We start from the raw sequence: 10,809 nt of genomic DNA on the forward strand, positions 1-10,809 counted from the left end.
CATGTTCCACCTCTTTGGAGTCTCTGAGGATTGTTTTGTGAGTTCCTCCTCTCCAGTTGCAGAGGGGCTCATGCAGTGCTTTCTCGCCTCGCTTGTGTTTCCCTGCAGCGTCCGCGAGCGGCTCCATGGGGAACAGCGCGATCCCGGAGAAGGAGCGGCAGAACATCGCCGAGAGGCTGCTGCGGGTGATGTGCACTGACCTCGGGGTGCTGAGCGTGGTGAGCGGGAAGGAGTTCATCAAGCTGGCACAGACCCTGGTGGACAGTGGGGCTCGCTATGGTGCCTTCTCTGTCACCGAGATCCTGGGCAATTTCAACACACTGGCTCTGAAGCACTTGCCTCGGATGTACAACCAGGTGAAGGTGAAGGTCACCTGCGCCCTGGGCAGCAACGCCTGCCTGGGCATCGGGGTCACCTGCCACTCGCAGAGCGTCGGCCCCGACTCCTGCTACATCCTGACCGCCTACCAGGTGGAGGGCAACCACATCAAGAGTTACGTCCTGGGAATTAAGGGTGTAGACATTCGAGACAATGGTGATTTTATCCACCACTGGGTGCAGAATGTGCTGTCGGAGTTTGTCATGTCGGAGATCAGGACGGTGTATGTCACAGACTGCAAAGTCAACTCCTCGGCATTCTCCAAGGCGGGCATGTGCCTGCGCTGCTCGGCCTGTGCCTTGAACTCAGTGGTACAGAGTGTGCTCAACAAGAGAACACTACAGGCTCGCAATATGCACGAGGTGATCGAGCTCCTGAATGTCTGTGAAGATCTGGCGGGATCCACAGGCCTCTCGAAGGAGACCTTTGGCTCCTTGGAAGAGACCTCCCCCCCGCCCTGCTGGAACTCGGTCACCGACTCCCTCCTGCTCGTCCACGAGCGCTACGAGCAGATCTGCGAGTTCTACAGCAGGGCCAAGAAGATGAACCTCATCCAAAACCTGAACAAGCACCTGCTCAGCAACCTGGCAGCCATCCTGGCTCCGGTGAAACAGGCCGTGATCGAGCTGAGCAACGAGAGCCGGCCCACCCTGCAGCTGGTCCTGCCCACCTACGTCAAACTGGAGAAACTGTTCACTTCCAAAGCTAACGATGCTGGCGTGGTCAGCAAACTCTGCCACCTCTTCTTGGAGGCGCTGAAGGAGAACTTCAAAGTTCATTCGGCACACAAGGTAGCCATGATCTTAGACCCTCAGCAGAAGCTGCGGCCCGTCCCGCCCTACCAGCATGAAGAGATCATTGGCAAGGTCTGTGAGTTGATCAATGAGGTGAAAGAGTCCTGGGCAGAAGAAACAGAATTTGAACCTTCAACCAAGAAGCCTCGTGCAGCAGGGGAAGCCACAGCAGCTCAGGAAGAAGATTGGTTCGGGAAAAATGAAGTCTATGATTATTTGCAAGAACCTCTCTTCCAGGCCACCCCTGACCTGTTTCAGTACTGGTCGTGTGTTACCCAAAAGCATACAAAACTAGCCAAGCTGGCCTTTTGGCTCTTAGCAGTGCCTGCTGTGGGTGCCAGGAGCGAATGTGTAAATATGTGTGAGCAGGCTCTCTTGATCAAAAGGAGACGGCTACTCAGTCCAGAAGACATGAACAAACTCATGTTTTTGAAGTCCAACATGCTTTAAGACTGTCTGTTAATTAAAACAAAACTCTAAAACACTGTTCCAAACAAAGAAAAAGAATTTTAAGTTCTAAACACTGTGGACCTCATTATGAATGCCCCTGGAAACCAAGTGCTTTTTTATATATATATAAAAATATAAATATATATAAAATTAAGTTTGAAAGGAAAGCTGAGCATGGGAGAGAGACAGCCCTCTGCCAGGAACGTGCTCCTTTCCATAGATAGTGTGTGGACTTGACAGACTTTCTAATGTTTTCAAGTGGGCAGACGAATGGGAGGCTGATGTTCTAAAGTCTTCAGGCAGCTGAGATCTAAAGTGACTTGAAGTTTCTTTTGTTTCTCCTCCACCCCACCTTTCCTCTTGTCCCCTGGGCCATCTTGCCATGGATAATCAGACTCCACTGAACAGACCAGTTCTGCACTGGACTTTGCTCCTTTGAATAACTGTACACCTTGAGGGCACTTGGCTGAGGCCTTCCTGGCACCTGGTGCACGTATCAGGGCAGCTGTGTTCTACCAACACTGGGACCTTTAGAAATCAGGGAAGGGAGACTTGAAGGGTTTTGGGTTTTAATTTTATTTTTATCCTTTCCATATATGCTTTTTTCCAAAAAACCAAAAGTTACTCTTCTGCCTCCACTCCCAGTTTTGAGTTTAATGTGGTAGCTAGTGATTATAAGTTTGATTTCAAACTAAGAGAAATGGTTTATGGCAGAAAATGTCTGTAATTGTAAAGTTTCTTGGCTTTATTTTTCTACAGCAGAACTTCTTTTCTGAACTCCCGGTGTTAATTAGCTTTTCTGTGAATTTTGTGCATCAGGCATTCTCAGACTTGTTCTAGAGTAGCCCATTTGCAATTAAATAGTATCCTTATGGGAACCACAGCAGTTGTTTATATAGAAAAGCCTAGAAACCAGGAAAAGTAAGTGGTGACAGCACAGATGGCTGTGGGCCACTAGTGAGCTTGTCCGGTCTGCCAGAGAACCGTTTTACCTGAACTTTTTTGTTTAAAAGTGTCTCAGTTACACACAAACCAACCTTCTCAATGCCAAGGACAAACCAAGGTGTATGATTTTTCAGGGGAACAAAGCTCATCAGTTTTGTCAAACTGGGGTTTGAAGGAAGCTTAGAGAAGTGCATGGGCTCAAAGATCCTTCTGAATGTAAGTGCTCCTGATTGAGTGCAAAGAATATCTTCCCATTTTTATTTGGAATGGTTTCCTCTAGTGGCACGAATGTCTTTTTGATACCTACAGTGCATTACACTACTTGTTCTGTTGCTGACTCGTTCTAGCTGGGAAGGCCACGGGCCCTGAAACTTCCCACGTCCTGGCTCAGCCCAAATGCAATTGGAGATGATCATAACCCAGAGCCATCTCAGTCACTCTGCTGTCCCCCAGGGCCAGTGCTCTGTGGTGTTTCCTGCCCACAGGCACAGCTCCTGCATCTCTGTCAGGTTTGGTGCCTCTTGGACAATTCCCAGCCTCTGGTGCCAAACTGTTTTTCACCACTGGGACTGATATCCTGGAGGAGAATGGAAGCCAATTGTGATTTTTTCAGTAGTCTCTCCTGCTTTCAGGAGCTGCAGTCCCAGTGCATGGGAGGGTCAGGAGGAGGGACTGGCTCAGCTGGAGCCCCTCAGCAGCACGAGGTGTTTGCTGGTGGCTGACAACGCAGGGGGGAAGATTGGGGGGCCTCTTTGACGTGCTGCTGTTGACCAGATGTTAAACCAAGATCCCACCTGCCCATCTATGGCTGTAAGAGAAGTTGCACGTTCCAAGACATGAGAAATAGCAAACCAAATCTCTCAGGCTTTGTGTGCAGATGCCCTGAGCCTCTCAGGCACTGACACCTGCACTGGCACGGGACTCAGGGACACAGTTCGGGTGCTGGAATCTTTCCCAGCCCAGGGTTACTGAGGATAGCTCTTGGCACCCAGCTGTCTTCCATTGGCTTGAGTCTGGGTTGACCTCTTGGCACTGTTACTGGCATCAGGGCAAAACCAGGTGTCTCCTAAATGTTAAGTCTTGCCTGTGTACATCACACAGCCTGCCACCCCACTGGCAGCTGCGGGTGAAGAGGACCTGCCAAGGCAAAGGCACTTGGGCATCTGATTTCCCTGGCAGTGGCTAATGGAGGTGTTGGTTATAGGGCCACCTTTTCTTCTTGCTGGTTTTCTTTTCTCCTCTGCAACTCCTGCCTGCCCAGCCACCAGCTGGGCCCATGGTGACACAGCTCTTGGGACTTGCGTGGCAGGAGAAGCCTGTTTGAGACAAAAATGAAGTGTCAAACAGAAGACCTGAGTGAGATTCGTGCCACTGACAGTGAGCTGTGTGAGCTGCTGGGCCCACGGGTACCTGACAGCATGAAAACTTGTCTAGAGGATGATTCCAAAGCAGAATTAGCTTTGGAGACACAGAGTGTGTACCACACAGCTCATCTGGTGGCACAAGGACCAGGATTTTTAGTTATTTCTCCTAATGGCATGTTACACCTTTTTGTGTGGTTCATCAGAGACCCTGAGAGCTCCCAGGCTCTTTGATGCTCAGGGGAATGTGCAAAGTCCTTATATTCCTTTGGAAAGGCAGTTCCAGCCCCCAGCACTCCTTTGCAAGGCACAGATGGATGACTTCAGTGGGATTTGCCAGCTGGGGCTCATTGTACTCTCTATCTGTGAGGCCTTGAGGGTGGGAAGCAGGCAAGGCAGAGTTAGCATGGGTGTAAAGCCCTGGCATTGAGAATTGGGTAAATTGCAGTCCTCTGTGCCCAGCACATGGAGCAGGACCATGGCTGCACAGCCACCCTGACCTCCCAGCCCTCTCTCCTTTCCCTCCTCACACTGTGGTTTTGGCACCAGGTCTGGAGTGTTCTTGCTGTGCTGACCAAAGAGAGGGATGGACTGGCCCTCTCCCCCATCCCAATAACTGTCCTCTCCAAGGCAACTTGGGCTGTTTGCACTAATGATGGATGTTAAACATGCCGTGATGTCGGGTAGATGCCATTCTCCCAAAGACTAAAAATCTCAACTTAGCTGAAAAAGCAAGATGAGACCTAAGACCTGAATTGGAGCAATCTCCTCCAGAACTCAGACTAAGAAGCTGTAGCTTTTCATGACTCCTAAGCGTGGTTACTGGGTGTTCAGCTCAGAGGAGCTGTTCATGCTATGTCTGCTCCCAGGCTCCCTTCTGTCTGGTACTAGACTTAATTAAAAGCAGAGAAATACATCTGTAGCACAGGTATTTACCCTAAATGCCAAGCTTTTGCTTCTGTTCCTCCTTCCATCTTCAAGGCTTGGATTCACAGTCTAGGGAGCAAAAATACTTTACCAAGGTCTGAGTTCTGGAAGCTCTTCTTTGCCAGGTTGCTCAACGCAAACTGCTCTGTTCCTGCTCTGTGATGCCTCAGGGTGTGGAGCAGCACATGCTGTAGGGAGCACTTCCCATCCTGGGCTGGGAGGCTGCAGAGGAGAGAGCTGTCATGAGGTTCTGCCCCCTTTGAGCTAGAGAAGTCCCCAAAATTGGGATCATCCTCTGGTAGGTCATGTTGGGATTTTGCCTTCTGCTTCTTGGTTTCCTTCACTCACACTAGAGAAATGTGTTGGGATACGGAAATGGGGGGGCATCCAGGCAGTCACTTGTTCCTGCTGCTGACTCTGTGCCCGACCTTACAGACTTCTCTTTCTGGCTTCCCAGTTGGCTTTGGGAGGGTTCTGACCTTCAGGCTGGGGGACAAGCACCAGCAGGTGAACTGTCAGAGTGAAGGGCCTTCCAGTCCTGTCTGAAGATCCTTGTTACTAGAAAACAGAGAGTGGGATATAGAGGCAGAGCTCTTCAGGAGGTTGTTTTTGTGTGAGTGCAGCAGCCAGAGGGCTGTGGAGCCCAGATTTGTTTCCTGATCTGTCCCCTCCCCATGTCTCCAAGAGCAGGCAGTAGTTGTGGTCTGACCTGCAGGATAGGCTTGGTGTCTTGCACCCGGGTCAGGTTCAGGTGAACTTTCTTTTCTGTCCAGTCTCTCTGTCTGTGCTGAGGAAACTGCTTTGGGTGTATTTGAACTAGTGAATCTGGAAAACTTCCTGTGAAAGCCAACGGTGGGCTCAGGTTTTGTCTAATTCAGTTGTTCATTCATTGCTGTTTAAACCAGTTTAATCTTGAGCTAAACTGGTTTGAGCATCCACACAAACCACCTGCACTGGTTAATCTGCGCTTGCTGGGCAGAGAACACGTCCAGCAGCAGCTCAGGGAGTCATGACCTTTATGTGAATTTTGCAAATGAATTTGCAGCAGATACTCTCAAAGCTTGGGAATGACTGAAAATAGCAGGGAGATACTTCTGGAAATGGCTTGAGCTCTAGAGGTGAGCTCGGCTGGTGCTAATAATGCCAAGGTCACAGGTTTGATCCCCGTACAGACCATTCACTTAAGAGTTTGACTCGATGATCCTGGTGGGTTGCTTCCAACTCAGAACTTTCTGTGATTCTAAATGGTGGTGGTGGAGTTCACAGTGTTCAGTGAGATGGCTCAGGGGGTGGGATGGTTTTTCTCCAACTGTCTGCAGTAACCCAGTTTAGCACAATTACCACAAATTTTGTTTTGGTGGCTGAATCTGCTCAGCTTCACCCAGTCTGAGGGGCCAGTTCCACTCTGGACCCTGCAGCAGCCCATGGTGGACACCGGAGCAGGGACATCCTGCTGCTCTAGGAGCACCAAGTTGCTGATGAATCAAACAACACTAAAAGAGCAGGGCTGGGAGTGCCACTCTGTGCTAAGGAAAGACTTGAATCTCTCATGGCTCCTCTCTGGCTGAGGGAGAGGCAAGGAGCTCCTGTGAGCATTCCCACAGGAAAGGACTAGTTACACCCTATGGAGTAGTTAGGAATAAAGGGATAAAAATAAAAAGACACTAAAGACAGATTCATGGAAGCCTCTTCAGGGAAAAGAAATCTATTCACCTGGGAGGAGTTTCCTAGGGGAATGCTTTTTGAGCTTTGTCATTGAAAGCAAGGCTGCACAGCTCCTGGAGTTCACTCCGTGGGGCACGAGGCTGCTCTGGACCTTGCTGAGAGAAAAGGGACTGGATGTAGGGGTGGGAAAAGCCAGTCCTGCCCAGAAGATCCAGGAGGGTTCACAGAGCATCTTCCTTCCTATTCTCCCATTCCTCAGCAGCACCAAACCCTTCCCAGCACTGCAGTATATCCATCAGCCAGGTTCCAACAAGGAGGGAGTTGGCTGAGGAGAAAACACCAGTTGAGGAGCCCTTGCACTGCCAAGGTGGAGAATCAGGCTGGGGGACAGTGTTCAATGTTTTGCTGCTTCTGCTGTGCATTTTCTGTGCTACACAATGGTCTGGAATCTGTGGGATCCACTGAGAACGCCCAGAACCATTGGCTGAGCCCCAGTGTCCCATATCAGGTATCTCTGAAGCTGTCACTCTGTAGCAATAAGATCTCCCTGTTCCGGTGTGTGGGACCTGTCCCCGTGCCACAGGTCACCATCTTCTTGGGGCTTCTGAAGTGCCACTGAGCAAACAGTAAAGCCCAGCCCAGCTCTGCTGGAACAGCCCTCAGGCCTGGGGGAGAGTCTGCCTACGCTAGGCCAGAAATGGTGAACCAATGACAGTGGGTTGCCCTGAAATTTAATTTTATCTACTGAATGTTTGTGTGATTTCTGTTTCATTTCAGTTCTAGTTTGGCTGGTTCGTTGTGTTTTTACTCCTGCTGTTACAGAGTCCTTTGTTTATAACTTGAGGGAGTTTTGCTCGCATATACAATGGTTTATCCATAGACCCTTGGGGTTTCCTGATCCGTAGGCAGCTGAGTTGGAATTTTTTAGAGTATCTTTTAAAATGAGGCTCTAAATGGTTCATTGATGCACAAGATCATCCAGTGACTGGCAGGATTTGACTGGCAGGATTTTCTTCTCCCGTCGCTGTGGCATCACTGACAGTGGGACCTGGGTGAGCAGTGCAGCCTTAACGATGGGTATTGATGACCACAGGCATGTCCAACCCTTGCTTTTTGCAACCAAAGTTCCTTAAAAAGACACTGCCAGCCTCATCAGCCTTGAATCCTTGTTCCCATCTCTTGGGGGTTCTGGCGGTGGTCTCTGCAGTGTCTGTGCATAGGGTGGGATTCTTTTTTCCAGGGGGCTGTGGCTTGGGAGAAGGGAATATTTTCCCCTTGCTGTCTATGGAGAAGGATCTTTCCACTCAAGGAAGGAGGCATGTATTCTGGAAGGAGCAACAGTCTGTTTTCCATGGTCCCTTGAAACTTAGTGGGACTTTAACATTATTTTCTTTAATTCTTTAAAAGGAAAACTGGTAGTGGATGAACTGAACCCTTGGTGGCAGGTGACAGGTCCAGGAGTAGCACACACCACCCAGGCCGTGATGATCGTGGTCCACGCCGTAGCCAGACAGTGTCATGGTGACAAACCCAACCGTGGGAGATCCCTGTTTGCAGCCAGTCTGAAAGGAGAAGCTGTTCCTCGCCCGTACGTCCGTTTTCCCAAACCTCCTCTGGAGGGGCTCAATTCTTGTTGTTTCATCAAGCAAAGATTAACTTCTCCTGTCCCTCTCGCCCTCCCTCCCTCAGTAACTCGTGTGCATTTCCCTCCTTTCTGTAGATGCAGATGTTCTAGGCAATACCACAGACGCGCCCGCGGCCCCGCCCGCGAGCGCACTCATGTCATCTTAAAAAATACAAAAAAAATATACAAAAAATATACAAAAAATATCTTTTTTAGGCCAGAGTTTTCTACAGGTATTAATGAATATTTTTCTTAATCCTTATAAGTTTTATGTGTTTAATATTTCTTAATACCGGTAGCATTAATTTATACTTTTGTAGCAACACAATATTTTTATAAACCGCCACCGCTGGCTTTATCTTCATAACGGGAAACGTGCGGGCAGCTGGCCCCGCGCTGTACCATGTACTGTATTTAAAAGGTTATCTAATGTCACACTTGCTGTGTTAATAAACAAAACAAAACCTGTTTGAAGTCTCATGTATTGTTGGTGTGGATCAAATGACTCACTAGAGAGCAATATTGCACGGGGTTGAGTTGCTGATTTTCGTTGTGATATACGAACGCTTGAGGCCAACTCAAGTTCTGAGGCTGTTTTTTTTCTTTTTAGGATTTTGTTTTGGTTTTGGTTTGGTTGTTTGTTTTTTTTTTACAGCTAAATGAATTCAGTGCTGTTTGAAACTTAGACTGACGTCAAATGAAAAGGATTATTATAGAAAAAAAAAATCAAGGTGTTTAAATGTTGCTGTTTTTACAAGTCTGTTGCTGTCTGAATGGAAATATTCCACAGGAGAGAAGGAATAGTTCCACTTAGCTTCCAAAGGGGCCGAGCGCTCCAGGCCAGAGCTCGGTTATTTGGAAATACCTTAGAGACATGTTTCTGCAACATTCTTTTCAGAGTTGATGCCAAGGCAGAAGACAAACTGTAACTGTAAGAAAGCATCCGTTGCTTGAGGATTTTCATGTCAGTGTTGTATTTATGGTTTTACAATAAAACAACCTTTAGGAAAAAGAAAAGTGTCTGAGCCTTTCTATTTTTCAAGCATGTGATTGGGACATTCCCCAGGGCTGATGTCCTGCTGTGAGGAGGGAGAACATCCATGGTAGTGACCTGGATCCCAGCAGTGGTCTCTGGTGGATTTCATGGAATCGTGGAATGGTTTAGGTGGGAAGGGACCTGAAAGATCATTTCATTCCACATCCTGCCATGGGCAGGGACACCTTCCACTAGCCCAGGTTGCTCCAAGCCCTGTCCAACCTGGCCTTGGACACTTCCAGGGATGGGGCTGCCACAGCTTCTCTGCCCAACCTGTGCCACTCTCACAGGGAACAATTTCTCCCCAATATCCCATCTAACCCTGCCCTCTGGCAGTGGGAAGCCATATGAACTTGGCATCCAGAGAACTCCACACTGGGCACCACGTGCCTGAGGCACCCAGTGCTCCCCAAAGCACTTCCTGGAGCATCCCTTCAGTTCCCAGCGCCATGAGCTGCTCCTCCCTCACCGAGGAGAGGTTTGTTTGTAGCAGGAAGGGCCCTAAACCCCAAGGGCAGCTGGGTGGTTTGGGGGCTGCACCCAGGTGTTGGTGTTCACCCCAGGCAGGGTCAGCTCAGCTGGATTTCCTCTGCTGGAGCTGTTCCAGCCGGTGCTGGGCAGCCTGGACTCGCAGGGCCAGAGGTGAAACCTGTACCAGCAGATCCACCTGAGGGCTTGATTTCACCCCAGGGGAACAGAGGCACTGGGTGGGCCCTGAGCGGGCACTGAGCAGCCTCCCTTCTCCCCAGGACAAGGCCCTTGGCAGCTGTTTATAGTGGGAGCCAAAATGGGCACAGAAATCTGGGCTCAGGCCATGACAGGCTTGGCCTGCACCAGGATGTCCCGGGGGTCCCAGAGATGTGCTGATGAGTGGGGCACTGCTGGTTCTGTGTGCAGGGACTCACTGATGCTCTCTGGAGCTCCAGGACCCACCTCCAAACAAACCAGAGACCACCAGGAATTGTCCCAAGTGGAACAAGTACATACACCAGGACTCAAAAGAGGCAGTCAGGCCTTAACACTGGAAAATCCTAAGGTACAATGTCCATCACCCTTCATGTGTCCTTTCCTTTGACCTGTTTTGATGTCCTCTGGGTTTCTTTAACCTTGCACCCACCACTCTGCAAAAAGTAGGCAAAAAACCAAAACCAAACCAAACCACTGTGCTACAGAATTGGGAAATTTGTAGTGAATTTGTTAGTTGGGAAAAAACAAAACCCAAAGAGTGACAATGGGTCTGGCCATTGGATAAGCTCTTGGCTCTTGGTCAAGTGTGAAGATAAGCCAAAATAATAAGTACAACTATCAGTTTATAATGGTAAGAATGGCTGTGGCTTTGCAGGGGGTTTGCAAAGGGCTTTTAGTAAACAGTCAGAACAGGTGCCCTCAGGTCCTGCCAGACAGGGGTTGGGATTTGTTTGAAAATCTACGTAGGTAAAGTGGATAATGTAAAGCCAGGATGCCCAGCAGAGTGGAGGATGGTGCTCCTTGGCACAGCAGTGGCTCCTGGCACTCAATTGTCCTTTTTGCTAGAGCCATTTAAAAGGATAAAAATGATTGCTAATGGGAATGTAAGAGGCTTAAGCTAATCCTGCCGTGTTTCCCAGTTCTCTAATTTCTGCCCTAACA

At 49.1% G+C, this 10,809-nt stretch overlaps 1 protein-coding gene across 17 annotated transcripts in view; it reads left to right on the forward strand.

Annotated features, from left to right (window-relative positions):
* The window catches only part of ZNF618 (zinc finger protein 618), a 171,262-nt gene extending 162,101 nt beyond the window's left edge, over window positions 1-9,161 (forward strand). For all 17 annotated transcript variants that reach the window (XM_064677200.1, XM_064677192.1, XM_064677201.1 and 14 more), the window contains one exon: window positions 109-9,161. In XM_064677200.1, coding sequence (XP_064533270.1) covers window positions 109-1,622 — 1,514 coding nt within the window. In that variant the 3' untranslated portion in view covers window positions 1,623-9,161. The remainder of the gene's footprint in view (window positions 1-108) is intronic.
* Window positions 9,162-10,809: the final 1,648 nt, after the last annotated feature.

The sequence above is a fragment of the Pseudopipra pipra genome, chromosome 20 (assembly GCF_036250125.1).
Source record: "Pseudopipra pipra isolate bDixPip1 chromosome 20, bDixPip1.hap1, whole genome shotgun sequence".
In the NCBI taxonomy this organism is placed as follows: Eukaryota; Metazoa; Chordata; class Aves; order Passeriformes; family Pipridae; genus Pseudopipra; species Pseudopipra pipra.